Source organism: Corvus moneduloides, chromosome 1 (genome assembly GCF_009650955.1).
Source record: "Corvus moneduloides isolate bCorMon1 chromosome 1, bCorMon1.pri, whole genome shotgun sequence".
Lineage (NCBI taxonomy): Eukaryota > Metazoa > Chordata > Aves > Passeriformes > Corvidae > Corvus > Corvus moneduloides.
The window spans coordinates 129483109-129510194 of NC_045476.1; the positions used below are offsets into that span (position 1 = coordinate 129483109).

At 39.3% G+C, this 27086-nt stretch overlaps 1 protein-coding gene across 16 annotated transcripts in view; it reads left to right on the forward strand.

The window, feature by feature from the left end:
- The window catches only part of SULF1 (sulfatase 1), a 124759-nt gene that overhangs the window by 86898 nt on the left and 10775 nt on the right, over positions 1 to 27086 (forward strand). For all 16 annotated transcript variants that reach the window (XM_032127193.1, XM_032127259.1, XM_032127226.1 and 13 more), the window contains 9 exons: positions 4131 to 4281; positions 5281 to 5456; positions 6019 to 6147; positions 6395 to 6451; positions 7437 to 7566; positions 21099 to 21315; positions 24486 to 24732; positions 26412 to 26508; positions 26594 to 26688. In XM_032127193.1, coding sequence (XP_031983084.1) covers positions 4131 to 4281; positions 5281 to 5456; positions 6019 to 6147; positions 6395 to 6451; positions 7437 to 7566; positions 21099 to 21315; positions 24486 to 24732; positions 26412 to 26508; positions 26594 to 26688 — 1299 coding nt within the window. The remainder of the gene's footprint in view (positions 1 to 4130; positions 4282 to 5280; positions 5457 to 6018; positions 6148 to 6394; positions 6452 to 7436; positions 7567 to 21098; positions 21316 to 24485; positions 24733 to 26411; positions 26509 to 26593; positions 26689 to 27086) is intronic.

A 27086-nucleotide genomic window follows, 5' to 3' on the forward strand; every position in this document is an offset into this window, starting at 1 on the left:
TTTTCTTTCCACATTATCCCATCTGTTAGAGACATGTATATATTTAGATCAATTTTTTAGAAAGCAAATGTTAAAGTTGTACTAAATTCTTGAAGCTCTTAAAACTTGCTGAACTCTCGCAATCCCTTCTTAAACTGCAAAATATCTTTTAGTAACAGTGATTTGCAAAAGGGCTATATTCCATTTATTTCATTATCACTATTCAGTTCAGTTACTAGTCGAAGGTAGTCATTTCTTAATTATTTGTTTGGAGACTCCATTTTAATAGATCCTCAAGTACAAGCATCCATTTTTTGGGTTGTTGGTTTTTTTTTTATTGTTTCTTGTCTAAATTAAAGTTATTGTGGTACCTTAAAAGCCCAATAAGATGCGTTCTTAATTTTGAAGTTCAAATTTAAATATATAAATATAGTAAATATGTTGTCAGAGTTACTGAGGCCTTTTGATTACAACAGTGACTGCTAATACTGCTCCTTTTCTCTCAACATAACTATAAGTATCTATTTGAACTTATGTTTACAGACAAATAAATTATAAATTTTGTGGAGAATCTTTCTTTAAAAATGCAGTAATGCTTATAAATATTTATTCCTTCCATAGTCTATAGATCATTTGATTATCACTGTAAATTTCTCTGTAAACTTATTCACGTAAGTAATTGATTACAAAATCTCAGGGTGAAATGTTCTCATTGTAAGTATGCATTTATAGGAAAGTACCTGACTATGTTCAGCATTTGTTATTGTTAAGTATTTTGAATTTTTTTGTTAGTTTAACTGAGAGTATCAACTCAGGATTTTGTGAACCTGACATCTTCCAGTGCCAGAACAGATCTGTTATGGAGTGCCAAGTGGTCTCTGTGTATTAATTTCTTCACAGTATGTGTTGGACAAATAAAAGTGAGCAGCAGAGCAATCTAGATTTGCCCAAGTTAGTATATTCTACAAGAATGACAAGTACTACAGTAGCAACTTGCCAGACTTAGAGGGCATGGACAACCTGAAGATAATGGGCTACCTGGTACTGTGTGCTGATCATGGGTGAACTGAGGTACTCAACACAAGATGGACTCATCACTGAGAGGAGTCCATGGAAAACATGGTACCTATCTTCAACTTTATCCTTCCAGTGCAAAGAGGAACCAAGGAAATGTAGATGTCAGTGTTACTTTACAGCAGTACTTGTCAGTACAGAGCAAAGTTGTTCCCAAAAATGGAAGGACAGAAACAGTGACAGACCATGCCATAATGACTTTCAAGGGCTTATAACAGCTGAGCATTTAATTGATATCTCCAGCTGCTTTAAGAAAAAAAGTTGTGATAAAATATTATCGCTGACCAGGAAGAGGTTTGTCTACATGGAAAAGTTTTCAGAAACCAGTAATATTCTGCCTAGGATTTACCTCTGCAGTGGTTGGTTGGCTGGTTGGTTGGTTGGTTGGCTGGTTTACACCAAAAAAATAAAAGGTAGGTAGATTTGAGAGCAGGGTCAGATCTTATGACTGGCAACCAGTGCCATTCTGGTGGATTTCTGAAAGGCCCAACAAACTGGGGTACACAGGGAACATATAGAAGTGGGGTTTTGAACACTCGGACACAAAACCCCACAAGAAGTGGGGTTTTGGAATTCCTTTCTGTCTCTTCCTTAGTACTCTTTCTCTGACATTATGGACCCCTGTTTCACATTTATCCATCAGCCAGCGACACTGGATATTTCACAGAGGGTTCCTGTTCCTTGAATTGTCTGGGAGGAAAATTCTGCTCACTCTCTGCCTGCTGCATTTCTCACCCAGAAAATTCAAAATGCATTTGGAAAGTGTCTGTGAAAGGTTTCAACCACCCTGCTAAACCCTTGAGTGCTGCTTTTAAAAACTATCCATTATGTGGAGGAGGCTTCTCACAATAGCCTGGGAACATAAGACCTGAGCCTGCTTCAGCAGCTGGCTCTCCTTCCTGGCACAGCAGCAGGCTGTCACTGCACTGCCGGCTGAGCTCAGCTCACAGCCACCTCATCCCTCTGTGGCTGGGGCACTCAGGACCCCACTGAAAAAAACCCCAGGGTTTTACTAGGAAATGCTGATTAATCAAAACTGAGCTCTTTCATGGGAAAACATCTTGTCTGATGAACTTCCAAGGAAACAGAGAAAAATTTACACTGGAAATATCCTTCTTTTCTGTCTGATAACTGATAAGTTCCTAAGACTTGCTTCTTCAAGGTCTGGGTCTCCCTCTGCTAGTACTGCTGGCTAGCCAGTAAAACAGAGGGCTGTGCTCCTGGGATAAATCTTATTAATTTTATGACAGTATTAATTTTAAAAGTCAGACTTCAACCATGGGAAATTACAAAAGCTTTGACTTTTCAATATGAAATAAAAGATTTTTCAGCAGAAGAGGAATTCTAGTTTATGCTTGTCTTTGCTCAGTAGGGAGTTAACCTTTTCATACTCCTTAATCTCTATCAAAGTCCTGTGATACTGTTGCCTTACTTCTCTTTTCCCTTGAGACTAATGATTAAGTAGGTTAGTCAAAACTTGCTGCGTTTACTAGAGGCATAGTTCTCAAATTCTGCCTAGCTTCTCAAATAATGGTCTCCAGTTAAAATGTGTACTCCAGTAATTTATTGAAGATGACTATCAGTTTACTACTTTATTCTTTCAGCTGATTTTTATCCTCAGAATATGTAGCTAAAGGTCATACATACAATATCTGATACAAAATCAACTTGATTCCTGTGATCACATACAACCATGTAAAGAAAAACGAAAGCTAAGGGAAGGACTGGTCAAAGGTATGACTTCAAGTTATACAGTATTCTGAAATTGTTCATTTTAAGAAAAGACAACTACACATAAATATTTCAGTGGGAAAAATGTACCTTTTGTTAACGCACGTTATAATTTTCTGTACCTAAGCAGCAAATTAATATTGAATTGAATTTTTATTCTAAACTGAGAAGAGAATAATAAGAATCAAATTAATCTAATCACACAACAGTATTTTCTTCACTTTCTCTTTATGTTTAATTTTCAAGTGTAATGCTGCAATTCGTGCATCATGTACTGCAGTGTAATAGAAACAGGGGAAATATAAAACCCAAAGAACCTAATCAGAATGACAAAGCCTAGATTCCTTCTTTCTAGAGAAGGAAATTGTTCATATGTAGGTGAAACCATTATGGGACATCAGTTTTGCTTGGTTTCTCTTCACCTTGTAGTTGCCACGTATGCTAGGTATAAAAACAAGACTGATGGGGAGCTCTTGTAACGTGCTTCTCTGTAGGGAAAATTCACTTGACACATTTTTTGCCACACCTTTTCTTCCAAGGTGATATCTCTGGGAAAATATTCTTGTTTCTTATAGGACATCTTTAATAATACACTTGCTGTGGATAGAACACCGCTCTTAAATATTTCTTTTGATGTTTGTACAAACTCCTAAAGCATCATTCTTTGCTTTAGATGGGACTCTGTTCCATACTTCTTCTTAGTACTAATATTGAGAGCACTGTTAGCTCAGTTTTGTTGTCATGGTTCATTTTATACTTGCAATGCACTGTGCTTTGCATTCACATTAAATAAATAAAAACACCTCAACAGTATTTAGTGTAGAACCAACTGTAACACTGGTGCTGTTCTTAATACTGACTGCTCAATTTCTCTATCCCACTGGAAAATACCTTTCTTTGACTTTTATTTAAAGGTAATTTTTCTACTGGGAGCATCAGGGCAATATACCCTAATATTAAGGGGAAGCAGTCATTTTTGATCTCTGACTTCCTTAATTTTTCTGCTTATCTATATGAGATGCATCATTCAGATAAGCTTTTTTGATGACTACAGTTTTGTTTGAGAAACAGATTTTAGCAAATCCCAAATGTTAACATGGAACCTGTAGTGGTCTTTGAGTGTGAAAGAAAGCTTGGAAAGCAAGCAGTTAAAATATTTTTAGGAGATGATACATGACCAAATGAAGCTTGGAAGCCACTGAAGTGATGTTTGTTGGTATTTGTCAGATACCACATGGAATTTGTGATTTAACTGTTTGTTGGCTATTTCTGTGTTGGAGGAGTTCCCACCTCCCTCTGATGCCTGTCATGCTGCACAACTTTTCAGATCCATTCTTTTCCTCCAGCACTCCCAGCTATAACTATGCACCAAACATGGATAAGCACTGGATTATGCAGTACACAGGGCCCATGCTGCCAATCCACATGGAGTTTACAAATGTCTTGCAGCGCAAAAGACTTCAGACCCTGATGTCTGTTGACGACTCTATGGAAAGAGTGAGTGCAAGAAACTGCTGTGAATACAATGTTATTAGTTGGTAACAAAGTTTAATTAATTCTTTCTTTACCTTCACCAACTGCATTCTGGGGAAAGTCATTGTGCTGTGAGGAATTACTCCACTTTTTCCCAGTAGAAATGAATTCTGGTTCTCTGCAACATGATGCCAAGCTCCTGGCTTTCTTCTTTCAATTGCTGGGTTAAAAAACTACTTTTTTGAAGGGAAAAGTCATTGGGCCTAATATAAAGCCTGGTATTAACAGAAGATGCATCACCTGTGTGTACACATGGATAGACACAGGTGCACACATGACAACTTCTATTCATTTCACACACTCCCTTCACAGTTTGTCCTTCAGTTGAAATCTGGGAACTGGCAAATCACAGCAACTCAGGTGTCAGTCTACGAGTGTTTGCAGAAGTTAGGCAATGCCGTGTACGGCTAATTATAGGTAACATGATACATGAACTATTAGGTGTACTTTGTATGACTTTTTGTTCCAAAACCAAGCACCATGACCAAAGATCTTCCCCCAGAGAGATTTCTTTAAACTTTAATAAAAATTTACAGCTTTTTCCCAAGCCCACAACTGTAAGGAATGAGAGAGTTGTAGACTAGCACAGTAAATCAAATATGAGTACCTTTTCCCCTAAAGCTGTAGCAGACTTTTTTCACAAACTGTGTTTGAGTACACTGTGAATTTTGGACATACTAATGCAACTATCCCATCATTACCATATTTTTTCTAGTCTAATTTTCTGGACTTGCTTAATTGTCCCCTCTGTCAAGTGTGAAACTGAACCTATATGTTGATTTTTTAGCAGCACGGTGAAAGCAAGACATAAAAATGCCAATCCCCAGAATCTGTGTCAACAACCTCATTGATGCCATGTTTGATCCTGTATATTTAAGAGTTGTAAAGGATGGTTATACATGATTATGCACAAAACACGTTTTGCTACACTTAACTCAGAGTTCTTTCTGTGCTGGCTTGCAGTTACACCAAATGCTTGCAGAGATGGGAGAACTGGAGAATACCTACATTATTTACACTGCTGACCATGGATACCATATCGGGCAGTTCGGACTGGTCAAGGGGAAGTCAATGCCGTACGACTTTGATATTCGAGTTCCTTTCTTTATTCGTGGTCCAAGTGTGGAGCCGGGATCAGTGTATGTTCCCTTATTTCTCTAGCACAGCTGTTGAGCCTAATGTAAAATGTTTCTGAGAGCATGTAATTATCACTCTGTCTAGTTTCATTTCATAAAGGATGCCCTATTATTGCAGAGCAGCGAGTCTCATGAAGAGGCAGTTCTTCCACTTTGCATATTATGAATAAGTTATAATGCCATGAGAAAATTGTGTAATGCATAGTCCTGTAGGGTTAGACTTGGATTTTGCTTTTAAAAACGATGTGCTCATCTTTACTGCTCACTCTGAGGTTTAGCAGAATGGGTGGCATCATGCCCTCATTGTCAGTGAGATAAGAGCAGTGTTGCTGCTGCACCTCCTTGTTTTATTGTGCTTAACTTTTTCTTTGTGATGTCAGTCTGCAGTACTGGCCTATCGTTCTGAGCTGAAGACTTCAAAGGGAGTTTTCTAAACTTAGCACTTCTGTAAAGCTTTACATCTTCAAAGCCCTGATAAGCATTAATTATCATTCTATTTCCAAGAGAATGTGAAGACTTATACATTGAACACATGACAACTATGACCTTTCCTGTTGACTTGCAGAGTGCCTCAGATTGTTCTAAATATTGATCTTGCTCCAACAATTCTGGATATAGCAGGCCTTGACACACCTCCAGATATGGATGGCAAATCTGTCCTAAAGCTTCTGGACTTGGAGAGACCAGGAAACAGGTGGGTCCCAAGATCCTTTTTTGGTCAGTTCAGAAGCAAACACCCTAGTAAATCAACAACTGAGTAGAAAAACAGATTTTGTGAAAATGATGACCACAGCTTTCCCATTTGAAGCGTCTCTTAAGTAGTAGATCTCTGAAATTGCACGTATATATAAATGGAGAGTTGTTTTTTTCAGAAATAATTTCTTAACACTTACAGTGGTATACTTCAGTGCCAGCAGTAAATATTTTTATTTTACTTTCAGGTTTCGAACAAACAAGAAGACCAAAATTTGGCGTGACACATTTCTAGTCGAAAGAGGGTAATTATTAGGGGTTAGAGATTTTTGGGAGAGCCTGCCTGCTGGGAACACTCCCTTGTACACACTTTCCTTTCTGCTTCCTCCTCTTCTTTTTTATGGTCAGAGAAGCAGTAAGTTTTGCAAGCAAACTGACAGGCATGACTTTTTTCCTAGTTTCCCACCACTGCCTTTGTAAGCTACTGTGCTCCCAAATCCCTTTCTCTGAAGAAAATTGAAAGCATGCTTTTCTGGTGATTCTCCTAGCCTCTTTCTCTAACATTGTGCTTGTGCCCAGTTTTGTCATCATCTGAATAATTTTCTTACCAAATCTCTGTTTCAAATCCAGCTGTGCAGAATCCTCCTATCAAATGATTTTGTATTTCCCATCACATATTAGAAGCATTCTTCATTTTTGTTCCAGCTAAGACTTATGTGTAATTGAGATTCATTACTATTACTGCTCCTCTCTTCACTGATAACTCCTTATACCCTCTCACCTTGCCAGTTGTTGCTGTGAAAATTTTCTGTGGGTAAAAATTTTACAGCAATTTTCTTTTGGCACTTTATGACTTTACAGATTATGAAAACCTTGTCTGATGTATTACACAACAGTGTATACAAGACACATTGTAATGTGTAAGATACAGCCAAGCTTGTGCTGAGTGTGAAAGTCCTGTTGTGTCTTCAGCTGGGTTTTTCAGCCAAGAAAGTACTGGTTCAAAGAGTTTTGCTTTGTGAAAGAACCTACATTTATGTATGAACGGTGCTGAACTGTACCAGTTAGACATATTTTAGCAGCACTTGCTTATCTTCTGGCAATTTTCAGCCAATTACCTGAGCCTTTTTTCAGTATGTGACCTACACCGAAGGTCAATAACAGAAATGTGGGGATTTTTTTTCTCTGAGAATACATTAAACCTTCAAGTAGCTTCATTGTTCAAGTTACATTCATCCTTAGAGCTTAGAACAATGTATCTAAAACATTCAACTTTATTTTTTTAATAAGCAAATTTCTACGTAAGAAGGAGGAATCCAACAAAAACACTCAGCAGTCTAATCAACTACCAAAGTATGAGAGAGTAAAAGAATTATGCCAACAAGCAAGATACCAGACAGCCTGTGAACAACCAGGACAGGTAAGCCACAAGTAACTGCAGTTTTCTGGATGTCACGGCAAAATACATTTTTACACTATGGGTCAAAAGAATTTGAAGAATATGGCATTTGGAACGTAACTAAAAGATCACTGTTGTTAATATCTTCTGAGCAAAAAGGACCAGAAAAATTTCTCTAAGCAGTGGTCCAATTTAAGGTGTTGAAGACCCAGTCCTTCATTTGCTGTCTTAGTACAGAGCTTATTGTAAAACTCCCATGCTCAAACATAACATGAAATGACTACTTTTTCTTTGATCATGTGTATTGATAAATATGCAAGATAGTTCAGTCATAATTGTTAATAAGAGAGAGAATCTTTTTGAGCAGTGAAATCTTGTACTCAATGGGCTAGTCCAGGATTACCAAAGCAAGCTGGTTAGTCCTAAGGTTGTACATTAGTTCATTTGCTGGGATGAACAACTGAAGAGCACACTTAGTAATCATCATCCTATATTATTTACTGAAACACCTTAAATAGAAGGCTCCCCTTGCCCAGAAACACTCCCTATTTCAGGTCACTGTAAGGATTCAGGCAGTGATAACCATACCCAAGCATTACTTTTTCTTCTTGCAGCCTTAATGATTTCATTATAATGCCTGACTCTGATACAAATTGTCTGCTAGTAAAACCAAAAATTACTGCACCCCTGGCTATTATGCTTACACCTGCATCTCAGCGGTGCATGCACAGGAGAAGAAATAAATTAAGAAAAGTGATTCTGACTCCAAATTCTCTTCAATCCATCCTGAATTAATGCAATACCTATGGTAACATATGAAGATGGATTTCCTGGAGAGATGTATAAGCAAGCTGTGTGCCTTCTCATTGACACCACCTCCAACCATGCTGAGGCACATGCTGCGGGCCCCAGGCAGTGGCTTGTGCCTGCCTTGCTGTCCTTGTGCTCCGTCCCCATCCTCACACACCTCCCCAGAGAAGTGTGAGGTGATTTCTCCCAGGCAGGCACTGGCGCTTTCCCCTCAGATGTTTGCTCAGAGCACTGCAGCCAGCCGTGGGCCTGGTGCTGAGATCTCGGTGGGCTGGTTTGAACGAGGGCACAAAGCCTTCTCTGTGCTCTGCTCTCCTCCGCTGCCACCCATGGTGCCTCTCCCAGAGCAGGTCGCACTCTGCCCGGCCAGCCCGAGGGAGCTGGGGGGAGCTCTCCTAGAGAAAGGCTCCATCCCCTTCTCATCCTGCAGAGTGTAACAGTAAATCTTGGTTAAGCACAGATTGGGCTGGATTAATGTTTCGGCTGTCACATCCTTGGTCAGGTCCTCTGTCACAGCTCTCACCTCACACGTGCTCCTTAAATGCAGCCACTTTTGAAGGGATATACACAATGTCGCAGTCTCACCCAAGGGCAAAGTTTCCAGGAGTTCAAGCACTGCCATTGTAAACAGAGATTAAATTTGAAAATCTGAATGCTTTATAAAAACTGAAAGAGATCATTGAAGTCATTTAGATTATTAGGTGCTAAGATGTTTCATTTTAAAGTAACAAAATATTTTCTTTGCAATTATTCCTTATATGTACTTCCTCTTATGCTGAAATCCGGGTTTGGAGTAACTACTTCTCCACATACAAATAGAAAAGGTTAAGTGTCCTGACCAGATACCACACCTGAAGCAGTAGGAAACACTGCTCACAGCCCTGTTCTCAGCCCAGGGCAGTAGATCATCCCATATTGGTGAATCCAGTTTGATAAAACGGTGAAGGAAGAAGGGCTTCGGTCAGCAAGGAGGCTACAAGAGCAATAGTGTTTGATAGTGGGTCTCCCACCTACAAAGTCTCATGGAGGTCTTTTCAATGCAGAAGATATGTTGGCTGCACAAAGCCCAGCAGCCATCCCTCACGGATGAAGGACAGGGCTGAACTGACCTCTTTAAGACCAATTTTCAGAGGCAGCCATTGGTGTGTACACGTTATTTTCTTAAACAAATAGATCAAAGTTGTCCCTGATAATTCTAACATCCTGAAGGCTTCCTGCAGGGATGCTGAATTAAATGTGCCTATGGAAAGCTTCTGTTAGGCAGAGCATCATGAGGGGTGGAGCATCCTCTCTCTGTGCTTGTTCAGCCCGTGGGGCACAGACCCACTCCTCCCACTCCTTTCACCCTCATGCCAGCCCTAGGAAGCAAGGCCAGCTTCTCTCTCAAGGACAGACTACATGTGGTGCTCACAGGAAAGCCAGCATAGAATAGGTAAGGTGTGAATTTGAAGACCAACACTGGAATAATATGGACTTCAGTGAGGCACCGCAATGTGAAATAAGTGTCTGCAGGATTTTTTTCAATGTAGAGAAGTTCTTAAAAAAAAGTTAGTAGGTCAAATAAATATACTTTAGTCCGAATATGTTCCTTCTGAGTTCCAAATATGCACTTCTGAGCCATCATAGTTTAATATGAGGTTCCTGCAGGAGATTTGCTCTAGTCATTTTGCACCTCTTAGAAAAGAGAAAATATTGCTGTGTGTGACTTAACCTTGTTTTATCTTTTGAGATTAGTATATTTGATTTCAGTTACATAGGTGCATATATAGAAATAAAATCTTCCTTTAAATTATGATGGTTTGTAATACTTCCTATGTTTACTCTAATCAGTTGCAGTTAACATTAATTGAATTAAAATTACTTTCACAGAATGAGTGATTGCTGACAGATTTTTAAATAGTGAAACTACTGGTCTGTGGGAAGCTGCTGCTAAATGTCTGAAGCTAAGAATAAGTATTTGGGGAATTAATACACTATTAAAAGCTTGTTCTCAATTTAAATTTATTCTAGTCAATATGTAGTTTATTTGAAAAGGAGAACACCAGGAAACTGAAAAAGGAAAAAAATTTTTTTCCTGTATTAAAATGAGGTGTGATCCTGAGAGACCCACTAGTTCCAAAATCTCCAAGGATGTGGTACTCAGGATAATAATTGCTTCAGCTTATTTTGTCTTAAAAAACAAGGCATAGTAAAGATCATTTTTTAACTAAAAGTTTCAAAATTCCTATTTTTTCTATGTGCAATATGTATCTGAAAATAGATAAAACTAAAAAGGGTGGGGGGGGAAGAAGACTAAACATCTGTAAAATATAAATATAAAATACTTTCACTGTTATTTTTTAATGCATTTAAATTTTCTAGCACCATTGGCAGATTGCATCACTTTCATTGTATTTCCCATTGTAGATCACTGTCCCCTTGCCATTTTTTCATAATCTCCTTTATGGGAGGACAGTTTCCATGAGTTCACCCTCCTCCCTGAGAACATCTCAGAAATGAGATGTGCATCGGATGTGTTCCCTCCTGAGTTATGTTCCGGCAGTCGTTGACGTGGGTCGGCAGTGAGCCCATGACAACGAGGGGAGCACTCCTGCTGATCTGCATGAGCAAGAGCACTGCTAACAGGTCATGGGAAGTGAGTGCTCACCTCTCCCTGGTGCCTGTGGGCTGCAGCTGGAATGCTGCGGCCGGGTTGGGATCTCTACGAGCAGCGGAAGTTCGGTGCGCTGGAGCAAGTCCAGTGGAGGACCCCAGAGATGGGGTGGAAGTACTGAGGAGGGGCAGAGGTTTGTTTAGCCAGGGGAGCAGAAGGCAAATGAGGAAGCTAATTGTTTCCTTTGATTAACTAATGGCTAATTAGGGAGAAGACAGACCCAGGTATGTCTTGGAGGTGCACAGCAAAAGGGCTACCAGTAAGAGACAAGCTGCAGCAAGGGAAATTCTAAATAGATCCATGGAAAAAATGTTACCATAAATGTGATTAAGAACTGGAGCCCAAAGAGGCTATGGAAAGTCCATCCTGGGATACTTCCAAAACCTAATAATTTTGCTACTTTGAGGAGGAGGAGGATGAACTAAATGACCTCCAGATGTTCCTTCCAGTACATGCTCTTAATTTTTTTGCTTGCTTAGTACCTGGACTTGAGGATTTCATGTTTTCTTCTTCCTCCTCAACTTCATAACTTGGGAGGTGCTGTTAATTTTATGAACTTGTAAGTGAGTTATGGGTCACCTGCCCATGTCATATTTGGATATAGGCCAGATTTCATCTCCTGCCCTGCCCCAGCTGTTGATCTGTGCTCACCCAAAGCAAAGGCAGTCCCATCACACCAGGCCAGGTTCACTCCCCCAGCAAAGGGAGCAGGAGTGGTGGGCTCCCTGATCAGCTTTGGGGCTTGGAGAAGAGTGGAAGTTTCCTTTGTGGTCCCTCCACATCTCCACATGAGAGAATGATCAAGAAGTTATGATGGGAACAGGAGGTTTCTTTCATAGTTTCTGTGCCAAATTTGTCACCAGTTTACATGGTGTAGCTTACTGAGGTCACCTGATTCAGCCTTGTTGGTTTAGCAGTGGATACTGATGGGTTTTAACACTTAAATGGTTTGCAGGATATTTTTATATTTCACTGATAGATATTTACCGTTTCGGTAATAAGTTACACAGCACAGAAATATTGATTCATCTGCAGCATTGCTATCCCTGCTTTTTTTTATTTAATGAGAAATAGTTGGTGTCAACTTGTAACAAAGCTTTGTTAATTTTCCAATAGAGCAGAAATAGTAACACGTGAACAAATGTTTCTTTGGATTAATACAACCTTATCATGACACAAATCTCTTTTCAGCTTTCCACTGGAATAACCTGAGACGAGAATATATGTTCGTTCAGGAGGTTTAGAGGCAAGCTGCTCTTAAATCCTCCAGCAGGTTATTTTTCTTGAACTCATTCCATCTTCTCACTCACGAAATTCTTCTGGATACTTAGCAAATATCAAATAAAACCATGTTAACCGTGTTTTCATTTATACTTTTTCTTTCTCTCTTCCCTTACCTAAACATGTAATTAAGGAGTTGAGTTAATTCATAAGTATTTATTCTTTTTCTCTCCAGTCTGAGTCATAGGAATTTTTCTAAGGCATAATTTTGACTTCTGGGACCGAACACTCTTTCCCAGATCACAGTTACCTTATGAGGTCTGGTGACTGATAGGCTGGGTGTCCCCAATGTACTGCTCAATCCATTATTTATAATCAGTATCAAATCCATAGCCAAACACACATTTTTGTCCTCTTAGAAAAATTACACAAACCACAATTTTTTTTAGTTTTCCCAATAGGGTAAAAAAAAGAACCACCCTCCCAAAATAAGGACTGTGAAGCACTGTGTTTTAAGTTTCAGCTCTTAGATTGGATGACTCAGCAGTGAAGCCCAGACATGGGTTTGTTTATTTTATGGGCATACATCTCCTACCATCTGCTCGGCACAACCTGCCAGTTTGTGAACAGCAAAGGTCTGAAACTTGTAAAGATCCATGGTCTTCTGCCAGCTCCAATGAACACTGGCAGTGGGCAGAACAGAAAAATGCATCGTGCTGCCTTTTTGGTATGACATGCACGCACATGAACTCACTCTGTGCTAGACAGGTATAACATTTTAGCCACACCTTCCATGTGCTCTCTTTTCATGCATCTCAGCTTTAGAGATGCATAATATTGTGTTTCCTCCTGAGGAGCTGTGTCCCAAAACTACTCTGAGGAAATAAGGTTTATTTGGAGAAAATGCCTGAAGACTGTACAGTGAGATTTTAGTTAGATTAGGTCTCAGAGTATTTTACAGTGATCTAAGGCTTTACGGGTAGTCACTGGAGACATGTTGCTGAATCCAAACATCAGCTCTGTGGTAAATGTGCAAGATTCTTCTGGCTCTGCTCCAAAAAGCATGTTATGTAGCCTGTAGTCCTATTTCTCACGTATTCTTCACCCTCTAAAAACCTAGCATAAGAATTTAATTTTATTATTGATATTCATATTTATCAAATTATCATATCAGCATTCAGTTGAAAGCACGTCTATTTGTCATAATAAAAGAATACTTGCCATCAATCAGCTTACAGATAATATTGTAAAGGAAATTAGAATGGGACTTATTAGGTGTAGTCTGGTTTGGCTCAAGTATCTATGCTCTCATAAAACAAATATCACAGACCATACATTTGTATAGGTCAGCTTTATGACCAGCTGCAGAGTATGAATAAAAACACATACGCTGGTAAGAGCTGGCCAGAAGTGTCAGATGGCTGGCCAGCTACTGACAGCCAGACCCTGAGCACCCACTAAAACTCAACTAAAATTATGCTATGGCATATAAACATCACTCATGGATTCTCCAGATTCCAGAACAACCTCCTGATACTTGTAGGAGTCAAAAGGCACTGGTGATCAACCTGTTTTACCAGAGCATTGATTCAGAGCTGTCTCTTCTTTGCCATCTCCCCGTTGATACCATTATTTCTTAGTAATCATTCAGTGGAGTATCTATACACTGACTTAACTGGAAGCATATGTGTTTGGGACCAGTTATGTGCTTAAAACTAAGTGTGTGCTTCAGTGCTTTTGTGAACAGCTCTTGTAGCTATTCCTCACTTTAGACCCTGCAGAGTCATCCCTCATAGCTGACAGAATCATGCCTGCAACTTAGTTGCTCAAGAATTCGTAGGAATTTCCAGAAATTATGATACTTCTAGTTAAAATACCAGTCTGTTTATGAGTTAAAACCAAATATGAAGATAAGTTCCTTTATCTCTAAAAATAATCTTTCAAGGCATGGTATTTCATATTTCAGCCTAAATAGTTCACATTTCAGCCTAAATATTTAAGTTTTTATCAAACAGAGGGCAGCTCTTCCCAGATTTGACAATTCTTTAAATTCAAGCAGTTCTTAATTGGAAGTATCAAGTCTATTCTGGATAAAATCCAGAGATGTTCCAGGAAGATCACTGGATTCACTGGTTTCATCTCTTTCAATGCACGACTGTGTTCAGCATTTTCACAATCATCTTACTGGTGTTCTCTAACAAGAAAGACTTTTTGGTAGAATGGCACCTTTTTTAACAAAGCTAATTCTTTAAACATTTCTTAAAGTAATTCTGTGTACCAAAAATGTCTAGACAGAAAACATAGTTTACGCAAGAATTATTTTTAATGCTTTCTGTAGTACTCCTTTGTGGTTCTCTTTTTGCACAGTTTCCATTTTAAAGTATCCAGTGAAATAGAGTGTCAGGTAAGTCCTCTGAAAGTTAAATGTATATGACTCAATACTAACAGATTGGTATTACTATTTATAGCTAAAGGATTAAATTTATCCTTTTCATTGGCTCCTATTTGTTTGCACCTGAAAGTGGATATTTATTGGATAGCAACAGAAGTCTCTTGATGTTGAGCCTGTAACTACAGGCAAGTTAATAGATTTGGTAGAGAATGCTATGCAGGTGAAATATTTGCTGTCTTGACCTAGGTGCCTACATTTCTAGAGCTGACAAGGCAGGTCATGCATTTTTTATAACTAGAAAACTGCTAGAACTGTGACACTTAAAATCAATCTTCTCTATACAGCAAGAATGCAAAATTGTGTAGTCTGTAAAATTCCTAGGCAATTTTTTCTTTCTTTTCAAAAACTTGTGAAGTAGCTCAAAATTGCCAATTTTTATATAGTTATTCCTGTTATCCAGTGATTAATTCCTTCATTCCTTTTTCCCTCCAGTTCTGTCCCTGTGCATTTATCTGAATGTATTTCTAAAGCCTGTCATACATTTCTGCCCATATTGCATCAGCTCTTATAGGACAAACTTTTTCCCTATCTGTTGAACCACTGACCATTGCATTTCTCAGGAACACTTCTCAGGGGCTAAGCCTGTATATAAATAACCATCTTTGAATGTATTCATGTTGTCAGACTCCGGAGCATGATTCAACAGAAAGTGGTTCAGTTATGAGAGAGTGGTACAAAAATTGGGATCTGCCATTACAGGCAGTATCAACTCAGTTCTAAAATGGAGGAGGAGATTTTTTTTCCACAAAAATGCAGCAATTCCAAATTCCCTGAGTAAACCTGGCAAACTGTCCCTGTTAAACAGCTGCATTCATGTGCAATGTTCAAGTACTGCTGAGATGAAACAACACAGATCAGTATTTCCAGGGGCATTTAGGAGCCTTGGTCAGGACCAGGGTTCAGTTCTGCTCTACGGGAAGGCATAGAGGAGATGACCTTAGCCAGTAAACATTTCTCAGTATTCAGGTCCAGTTCAGCAGAAATGAACTGCTGCTACTCTGCACTGTTTACCATAGACAACTAATTACAGGGCACTTTTCAATATGTTATGTGACATGGCCTCTTTTAATAGCCCAGAGAAAGCAAAAGCAAGACAGTTCTGATAGCAGTAGTGCAGCCCTGAACCAGACTCCTTTTCCAGCATTATCACATCAAGTTCCCTGGCACTGCCCTGGATCTGGTTACTGCTAGTGGAGGAAAACGGTACACACGTATCCAGCCCGTGATGGTATTTCCATCTAAACTGTTTTCAAATTTAGAGCATACCTTTCGAAACAGGAAAAAAGGGAAATGAGATCTTGAGGACATGTTTAAATTCATGAGGTCTTCATTTTTAAGGTCTTATCTTAGCATTCCCTAGGCTGAGCAATAATACTCAAAGTCAGTCATACATTACAAAATTGAAAAAGCACCTGTAAAAATATTGCTGCTATGTTATATTTCCGGTTGCGTGTTTTTTGGGGTTTCATAACTTTGTGATAAAATCTGACAAGGTATTTAACACTGATGTGTCTACTGCAAATACTAGATGTTTACATTTCATAGAAACCTTTAGCTTGCCTACTGTTGGGACACTTTTCATGACTTGTCTAATTCATTTCCCCTCTATATAAGGGGGCAGCAACTGTCTCAAATCCATCACGGTCTATTAACTGCACAAAGCTGATTTGAAGTCCTGTCTAAGTAGCTATTTACAGTGGAGCACGTCACAATGATTCATTCTGAATGTATAGTTTTATGCCTTAATTATAATCAGTAATGAAATAGACTTAATTTTAAGGCTGTGGCACAGCTGATTAATACCAGGAAATTGAGACCCCAGGTAGTTATGAAGTCAATTGGTGTTGTCTTCCTTATGTAGCTCTAAGTCACAACTGGAGCCATGCCAGTAGCAAGGCAAAACAAAACCACCAAGTACAAACAATCCGTTTTAACCAGCCCATGTTCTACCCTTTTTCTTTGAAATATTTTTATGGGGACAAACTTCTAGCCCCAGAAGAAAATTCATCATGCTAGTGCCATTATCCAGGGAAAAGCTCCTGCTGCAGTACTGTTGCAGTGCTTGCCTCAACCCTGAGGAACAGGCACAGGTACTTAAATGTTTTAACTTCAGGTTTGGCAGAGAGCAAAGCAGCTTAACTTCTGAAGGATAGGATAGGATAGGAAAGGATAGGATAGGATAGGATAGGATAGGATAGGATAGGAATATTGGTTTAATCTCAGCCAGCAACTAAGCCCACGCAGATGCTCAGTCTCTCCCCCACCGGTGGGATCAGAGAGAGAATCAGACAAGTAAAAGTTGGAAAACTCATGGGTGGAGATAGAGTTTATTAGGGAAAGCAAAAGTAGTGCGTGCAAAGAAAGCAATTCGTTCTCACTTTCCCAGGAGCAGGCAAGTGTTCAGCCATCTCTGGGAGAGCAGGGCTCCATCACATGTAACAATGATTTGGGAAGACAAATGCCATCACTCCAAATGTTCTCTTCTTCCTCCTTCTTCCCCAACTTTATGTACTGAGTATGATGTCATATGGTACAGATATACCATATCCCTTTGGTCAGCTGGGGTCACCTGTCCCAGCTGTGTCCCCTACCAACCTCCCAGGCACCCCCAGTCCCCTCACCAGCATGGCAGCACAAAAAGCAGAAAAGGCCTTGGCTCTGTAAGCCCTGCTCAGCAATAACAAAAATATCTCTATATTACCAATCCTGTATTCAGCACAAATCCAAAACACAGCCTCATAGCAGCTACTGTGAAAAATTAACTCTTCCACAGCCAAAATCAGCACAATAGGATAGGACAGAACTATTTCTGTTGGAAGGGACCTGCAATGATCACTGAGTCCAACTGCCTGGCCATTTCCATGGCGTGTTGTTAACAGTAGTGTCCAAATGCCTCTCGAACATTGACAGGCTTGGGGCAACAAGCCCATCTCCAGGAAGCCTGTACAGTGTTTGGCCACTGTTTTGGTAAAGAAATGCATCCTTATGTGTAGTCTGAACCTCCCCTGGCACAGCTTTGAACCATTCCCATCACTGGATCCACATCTCCCTCTCTGCTTTCCCTCCTCAGAGAGCTGTGAGGAGCAATGACATTGCCCCTCAGCCTGCTTCTTTCAAACTGGCCAAACCCTATGTCCTTAGCTGCCAGTCCTTTTACAGTTTTACCTCTCTTAAGCTCCTCTGCAATTTGCTGCCTGGGGCAGGGAAGGCACTGGGAAGAGCTGGCAGCCAGCACACACAGACCCAGCCAAGGCTCCAAGTGCATGTGCAGAACAAACCCTGCTTGGTTCAGGATGGCTAGCAAAGCTCCTCCCAGTGGGGTAAGTTCCATCAGCTTTCAGGTGCGGGGTTTCAGGTGTGGAAGCATTAAAGATCCTCTCTCACTTTTGCTTCCCCTCTGAACCTAAATTGAGGAGGAATGTGAACTGAAGGTGGGGAACTGAGGTGAGAGGGAAATAGTTGCTGGAGGGTAGGTGATGAAATGAGGTGAAAGAAGGAAAAGGTGAGTCAGTGACGAGGAAAAAGGCTGACACAGATGAAGTTTCACAACATGACTGAAATGATGTAACAGCTTGTTGCAGCCAAATGTCAGGGTCTTGGGTTTTTCTCTACTATTAGTTTAGAATTTTTAATTCTGAGTTAGTTTTCCTTTCTCCTACTGAGGTGAGAATAAATCAGTGCAGGGGTCCCTAAAACATCATGAAGACAGAAGCAAGAACTGTCCTATATTCCTATGGCAACAGTGAATTGTTAGATTGGCTTAGGTGTCTTGTGAAATATCACCGTAAGAAAGAATATAAACATGGGGAAAATAAGAAAACATATACCAATTAAAATTTAATGAAGGGATATTTAGTTTGTGTATATGCTAATAGCATTATTTAATTGATGGAGAAATGACAATCCAGAAACCAAAACTAATAGTCCTGAACTTAAAAGAATAGTTTGGTATTCATAGTGGGAAAGAAGGTAGAAAACAGGGGAAGGGAAGGGGCAGTGCATTCAGTCAGAATCTTCTTTTATGTGCATTAATGCATTTTATAGATCTAAAGATGAGCAGAAGGACCATTATGACAACTGTGTAATGCATGCTCAGTGCCTGATTACACTGGCATGGGCAGGGATTCAGGAAAGTTAGACTGAAAATTCCATCTTAGAACTCTAAAACATCTTTATAATGACACTTTTAAAGTAAAATTTAAAAAAGAAAAATAAAAGAGGAAATGAATCACATCTAATCCCTGTTTTAAATAGGGAACTATTATTGGCTTGTACTAGACACAGAGCGTTTTGTTTCAGTGTTAGTCATAATACTGTTAAAAATGATCTAAAAGGTTATTGAAGCCACTCCTACAACCTCTTGCTATAATTAATGCTAGACAAAGAGAATACTTATTCTACTTTAAAATGCTGCTTTTGAGACTCTTTAAAACTAGTGCCATATGTTTATAACTGTAACACATACCAAATAAACACAGGAACTATAGTGGTGCAGTCAGCTCTTACCCTGTAACAATCATCTCTTGCTAAGGGAGGAAGAGTGCACATGCTATTGCAGAACATAATCTGCAAAACTTTACAGCTCTTGGACACCTTTTCTCATAGAAAATTACATTGTCACCTGTAGATATACCTTTACACTGAAAGTCTGGGCACGAGTGTAATTTCTCTGCCAGCCGTCAGACTTGGTCAAATTAATGTCCTTTTACACGTGGCGTACTGTTCTGAGATCAGTCATGCCAATCCACAGGAGGATCTCAGCATGGAATCCATCTTTAACTCAGCCCACATGTTAGGCCAGAGAGTGCTCTCATGGTGCTGTGGTTCAGACCCACATCAGCTCATTCCTCAGGTTATCAGGTCAGCAAATCTACCTGAGGCTTTATTTTCTTTCTCCGTTCTTCAGTCAGCATGACAGCATCCCCAAAACAGGCCAGAGCAGCCATTAGTTAATGGAACTTACCAAAATAGGTATGCTCTGATATTAGTGTCCATTTCAAAAATTAAGTTGGAGACTCCATTAGGACCAGCATCCATCTGTCTTCTTATTATTAATGAGGCAAGAGAAAGCTACTTATTCTATTCAGTCATGGGAACCAAAAAAAGGACACATTGTAGAGAAACTTTACTGAAGCTGCAGCTAAAAGGCTCCAGTTACCAATAGCATTATTGAGTTTTGTTCTTTGCAATATCCAGCCAAGCTTAATTGCTTTGTATGCAAACTCTGGTCATTGTGGCTCAAGACGCAAAAGTGAACAAAACTTACTGAGTAATAGTCATTCATGGTTGTATTAAAATTATAAATAAACATAGGTATTTGTAGTTCTCCCTATTGTTATTCAGACTACCACTGACTTAAAATCTTCACAGACTTCTTATTTTATGTAGTGTATCATGAGTGCCATGTATGGCAAGCTTTGGGTATGGGCAAAGGAGCTCTGATCTCTCAGCACCTACCCATGGTTTTTTTTAACGACATTTAGGGTTTTTAAGACAGTGTGATGCGGAAAGGAATTAAAGTCCCAGTTGCTTTTTAATTTGAAATGTGAAGGCAATGGGATCCACTGGAAAAATCCACCTGGAATCTTCCATCTGGTTCAGTGATGTTGATAATTAAGTCAGACAGATACTGTGCAGACAAAGAGAAAAAACCTCTGTTTCCTCTCATTCTCCCACACTTGCTCTGATATTCAGCACACATACAATGCTTTTTACAGGTACTCCTTCCAGACCTTTTCCTCTCAAGTCTCATATGAATCTCCTGACTTATAAATCCGAAGGAGTTTATCCAAGATAATTTCTTGTTTACTGTCCCTAAGGTTCTTCCCCTTGCTTGCACCTGCTGGCTGTAGGGAGTGGTTTATGTATTTTTCTATAGATTACATCCACAGTTTGTCCTTTTCTTTCCAAAAAACTCTACAACTGAATCAGTTCTTCATCTGTGGGTTGGGGGTTTTTTTATTTTCCCCAAATCATGCTAGAAAATCCAAGTCACAGAACAAAGAAAAAAAAATTTTTTTTCAAAGAAAAAAAGTTGGTGAAAACTGCCCTGCCAGTACTCCTTGACTCAGTAAATTAAGGCTTTTTACTTGCTCTTTTCAGGGATGTGTGTAGTCTAGATACTCTCAATTTATATATATATATGTTTGTTTGTTTGTTTGTTTTTTAATCTAGGTTGTATTTTTTTAATGCAGATTTGAAGTGATTTCGTTCAAGCTTATGTTTACCTAGCATGAGAAAGACATTGGGAATAATGTGACTGAATTTGTGCCCTAAAACATTTCCCTTCTCAGTTTGCTGTTTAGGGGACAGCTTAAATTTTAAAAGAAATTTACCTTTCTCCTTTTACTATCCACCTGAAAGCAACAGGGGTTTGGAAGGCTGCTGGGAAATCATCTTCATCTCTCTCTCTCACAGAAATGGCAGTGTACAGAGGATGCTTCTGGCAAACTCCGAATTCACAAGTGCAAGGTGTCCAGTGACATCCTGGCCATCAGGAAGAGAACCCGCAGCATCCACTCCCGGGGATACAGTGGTAAAGACAAAGACTGCAACTGTGGAGACACTGATTACCGGAACAGCAGGGCCCAAAGGAAAAATCAAAGACAGTTCTTGAGAAACCCTAATGTGCAAAGTGAGTGTTATTTGATCTCTTGGACTCTGAGGCAGAGAGCAGGGGAAAATGGCTAGCAGAGCATTTTCCTACCAGAGTGCTCTTGCTTTCACCTTCATGTCTAATGAAGATGTCCGTAATTGGTAGTCAGGTTCTACGTAATTGCCTCTGTAATGAGTACCTAAAGTGGGCCGAAAGATGGAGAGGGACTTTTTACAAGGGCGTGTAGAGACAGGACAAGGGGAAATTGCTTTAAACTGGGACAGACCAGGTTTGGGTTAGATATTAGGAAGAAATTCAGTATTGTGTGGATGTTGAGGCCCAGGAACAGGTTGTCCAGAGGAATTGTGGATGCCCCATCCCTGAACGTGTTCAAGGCCAGGTTAGGCAGGTGGAGCTTTGAGCAACCTGGTGTAGTGGCAGGTGTCCCTCTCACGGCAGGGAGTTGGAACTGGATTTTCTTTTAGGTCCTTTCCAACGCAAACCGTTCTGTGATTCTAATCGCATCAATAGCAGCAATATTTATCCTTTGGATCATGGGGGGGAGCAGCCTTTGGGCTGCGGGCGGCGGTGATGCTCTGGTGCCACCTCCCGCGCAGCTCAGACATGGCAGCCCGGTGGCCTCCGCCGCGGGCCGGGGCTCTGCTTGCCCAGGCGGCCGGCGCAAGTGTTTTGTTGCCTGGTTAAGGCTGAATTCTCGCTGTTTGGTAATGCCCTGCACACATTTGCCCCCCGAGGCACTGCGGGGCTGCTCTCGGGCTGAAATACTGCTCGGCTCTCGCTTCCCTTCTCCCTTCCCTGCGCGTCCGGAGCGGGATCCCCGCAGGGACACGCGTGAGATCACAGTGTCCTCTAGCGGAGCGTGTGCTGAAGGCGTAGTACAAGAGGGTTTGGGAACTGTAGCACTTGGGTTTGTTTCTGCTAATGATTTCTACAAAAGAAGCCTGTTATTTTAAATGGAGCACGATTTTTCTTTTCTCTGCCCAGCAATGCAAGTGAATTTCTGTAGCTGTAGCGATAGAAGCAGAGCAGGATTTTAGAATTTGTTGAAGAGTAGGCTGTATTCTCCTGCTCTTTAACTAGAGTACTAGACTGGAGAATAAAATAAAGATGGGTCTTTAAAATAAGATGATAGTAAAGTCATATGAGAAACAGAAAAGTTAGAAGGTGCTACACACATGTCTAGCAAATAAGAAAATATTTCCTGATTTAAAGCCTCCCCACTCTGGATGTGAACAAGAATCCCTGGTATTCTTTGTGCATTCAACCACAATATTGTCTGTCTTAAGTTGTCTCATTGTTCAGCCTAAATACTATCTTGATCTAATTTCTTCCATTTGTTTAGTGTGGTCTAAGGAGCCTCACAGTGTGTACAGGCAGACCTCTGCTGAAAAGTGTACATGCCACAGACTGCCAGGGTGATTCTCAAACTGGGGAATAGTTCCCTCAAGTGATATTTTCATAGGGAGATAACTTCTGTGTACCTTGGAAAGAAGTGCTGCCAAGGAGTGCACCAGCAAGGGCTGAAAGGGGATTGCAACTGGAGCAAGTTACTTGGGGAGAGGAAATAGGGAAAGGATGGAAAACATCTGAAGGAGGCATCAGAAAAGTTGCTTTTTTATGCTTTAAATCTTTACAACACTTTTAAATCTCTTCTCTTCTCTGCCTCCTCCAAATCAGCCTTAACACTCCTCTGAGTGGAGCAGGGAAAGATTCATAATGATGACATATTTTTAAGGGAATTACTAGTTCAGGCTTGTCTTCAGATGACACGTGCATGAGATGCTTATACATTCCACCCTTTCAGTCACTTGTTTATTAAGTAGTATAATCAGAGGCTGTTAAATGCAAGAAATTGTCCCATCTGACCCTATGAATCTTTCTACATAATTTTATTAAGGAGTAATATGGTTACAGATCAGGAAGATGCTTTGAAACTAGTTTTTCTGTTCATAAAAATAAATGTCCTCATTGCCTTGATTGAGACTTTTTCCACCTGGCAGCAGGCAGTTGCTGAAATGGTTTAGGACATGGTGGTTTGAATGAAAAGTTCAATGATATCTTTATGATATTTTAAAAGATTCTTGCAGGAAAGGTTCCATGTGAGTCTCTCAAAGACACATAAAAACTTCACTAGAACTGACATTGCCTGCCAAAGGCAGTACTTTCCTACAGCTACTGTTTTCTATTGCATAAATTAGTGTTAGGTGACATGGGTGTGCTCAGCATAGATGCAACAGATGGAAATGACCTACAACTGACATTTACAAGCTTAATTTTGTGTGTCTAGAGCTCTCTGTGTGTGGTTTTGCTAGACAGGACATGCTTTGGTGTGGTATTGACTGTTGGTTTTATCAGCTTGGTTTGGGTCAAGTGCATTTAGCAAAAGAAGTAAAAAGTGTGAGTGAGATCTTTCAGACTGAGCCCAAACACAGGTTTTCTTGTACATAGAATTAAAGACCCCTCGAAAGAGTTTATTTCCTTAGTTAGTCTTACTCACATACACAGTAACCAAAAGAGCTGTAATCCTACTAAGGTCAGGGGTAAAAATGATATAACAAATCTTACTGTAGCTCTGCAATGCAGCAACGTTTTGATGGTCTATGACTCATACACATAAATACAGGTGACATGCGTGTCAAAGTATATACATATACACATGTAGATACATACAGATACTGATATCTGACGGACTCTTACCCTTTAAATTCTTACCCTTAAAAAGGAAAAGGTGTTAATCTTTTAAAATTACTTTTTATTCTAAAGCATACATCAAATATGTCACATGCCAATTTACAGGTGGTGACCTTGTTTCACAGTACTGAATGATTTAATTTTCTAAAGTGGTTTCTAATCCTGTGGTCTCTGATTTTTTTTAGTGTCTCTTTCTAGATATCTGATTTCTGAGCTAATGTTTTCTATGTGAAGATACAGATACCAGCTGTGGCATAAGGTCAGACTAACATGAAATGCAAACCTTGAAGCAATCGAAATTTCATGCTGCTCATGGAAGTGTGGGCCACAATGTATCAAAACATCATTAAATAAGTTTCTCTAAAGGCACAGAAAAAATAAGCTGGTTTTACTGAACTGCATTCTTCTCTTTGGAATATGTTTTCTGTTCATGGCACAGGTCATGTATATACCTATATACGTATTATATTGAACTGTGAATGTTTCTTCTGCTTCAGAATACAAACCTCGATTTGTTCACACTCGCCAAACCCGGTCCTTGTCTGTGGAATTTGAAGGTGAAATATATGACATAAATCTAGAAGAAGAAGAGCTACAGGTGTTAAAGACCAGAAGTATCACCAAGCGTCACAATGCTGAAAATGAGGAAGAAGCAGAGGAAACTGCTCGTGCTGCTCGTGACACAATGGTCGCTGATGGCACTGATGCTATAGGTCAACCCAGCTCTGTCAGAGTGACACACAAGTATGATTGCTTTCTCTATACGGCTTTTTTTGTTGTTTCTTAGAAAAAAATCTTCATTTTCTGATTTTTCTCTTTCTCCCTCCAGGTCATATTTAGGAACTTGAAACTGCCAGCACAGATTTCAGATAAACCTGAGCTGTATTTTTTAGGAAGTGAAATCATTTATATGTAGTATGTGTATTTTAAATGGAGGTCTCTAGTTCAGGTTTTATTTCTGAGGAGGAGTAGGCATCTGCAGAGGGAAATTCATTCTTCATATCAAAATATGTATGTTATGATGGATTAATCACCCTGTTAAGCTGATGCTCCTGCTGTTCATTATAAAGTCTGGACTACCAGTTTAGTATAGAGGCCTAAATCTGAGATGACTGAAGTTCCACTCTACACGAGGAAGATTAGGTCAGTTATATCATGTTTCTTAATCCTTAGTTGTTTGCAGCCATTAACATTAGCTAAGATACATTAGACCTGTTTATTCAAGATACACTAAAACAGAATGAAAAGGTGCAAACATCTCAAATTAATTTTTAGTTTAAAAATGTTAATATGATTGGTTTGAAAAGCCAGGAAGATGCAGGCAACAAAAATCTTTGTTTAATCTCTTTTATTATATTTAAAACATAAAAAGATTTTCTCTCTTTTCTTCTTTTTACATTTTTTTAGGGAAACACAAAAGTTAGTTTAGAACAGTAAAAATTATCCTTTCTTACATTGATAATTTCCAACCATGGAATTAATAAAGCTGTAAATAATTTTCCAGAAAAAAGGTTATTATTTCTCCATAAACTGTTTTGACCTTTACAGAACAGTATTGCTTTCAGAATTCTTTGAGTGAACAAAAAACCAGCATAGGATTACATGGGGAGAGATAAACATCTACATCTTTTTTTCTGTTATTCTTCTCAAAAATTAAAAGAAGGGTTCTGATGAAGCAGGACCCTAAAATAGTTATATCTATAAATAGATATTTCCAACTAAGGCATTTCTGCTTGTCAATATGATGACTTTGAAAGCCCAGCCTGCACTCTGCTGGATTTTCTATCTCAGTCCGCTGCCTCGGTCTTTCTTGTGCTTTTTTTTCCTTTTGGTAGAGCTGTTTTTTCAAACACTGTTGTGAATGATTTAGTCCTTATAATGTCTTTTAACTCAAGTTCTCTGTAGACTTTTTGTTTAACCACCTGTTTGAACTCCTTCCTCTAACTTTGGTTCTTGTTGGTCTTTACTGATTATATTGATCTTCAGCCCTCTGGCTGTATGTTCTCCTCTTGAGTGTTTTGCCTGCTGGGAAGATGGGCTACACTCGTGGCAAGAAGAATAGATTTCTCAGCAGCTGGTGGTTAAATAAACAATGACACATTTGATTAACAGGAGGCTTTAAATTCTTAACAGATTTTTACTTCAGTTTCAATTTCATTTCTGATTGATTAAGAATGTATTTCATTTTTTGCTTAGCAGGCACAGACCATCTGTCATGGATGATGAAGTTTTTTTCCAGAGAAACCAGATCAAAGCAATTGTTATTATTAAGTCAACACAGGAAGAACTTGTAGATTTTTTTTATTTACTAGCAGAATATAAAAAATAATTGATTAGGAATGTTGGAAGAAAGAGAAAAAATGGGTGGGCAACTGGGAAATGACTGACCTTCTTTTTCCTATTTCTTAAACTCACATCTACAGATGTTTCATTCTTCCAAATGACACTATTCACTGTGAGAGGGAGCTGTACCAATCTGCCAGAGCCTGGAAGGACCACAAGGCTTACATTGATAAGGAGGTAAGAGGTATTTTAAAATCTCAGTGAAGTCTTTACACTGATAGCTTTTCAAAGAATAATTCTAAGTCAGAAATATTCTCTGCAGATCGAAGCTCTCCAAGATAAAATTAAGAATTTGAGGGAAGTTAGAGGACACCTAAAAAGAAGAAAACCAGATGAATGTGATTGTAGTAAACAGAGGTATGAGAGATGGCACTAAATACTGAATGCTACACTGATTTCTAAGGCTTATGCATTTTCCAGGGGTTTTGAGATGGAAAATAAAAGAACAAAGCTTTATTGATATTTATAACCATTGTAGGCCCCTATTTTAATTATATATGGGTAGAAGCTACTGTGAACCACAAGAAGATAAATTTTAACATTTTAAGATTAAAAATGTTTGCATTCTACTAACATGTTTGAATCCAGTTGTAGTTCTGCTATAACCTAGCATAGGAACACACAGATATAACTTTGGTAAATGAAGTGAAAATTGTGAGTCATTCTGTATAGTTCCTTAAGAAAATGCCAACAATAGTATATTTCTGTTTTGGTTTTGTGTTGAAAATAGTTTCATGACTTAATAATTCCTAAAA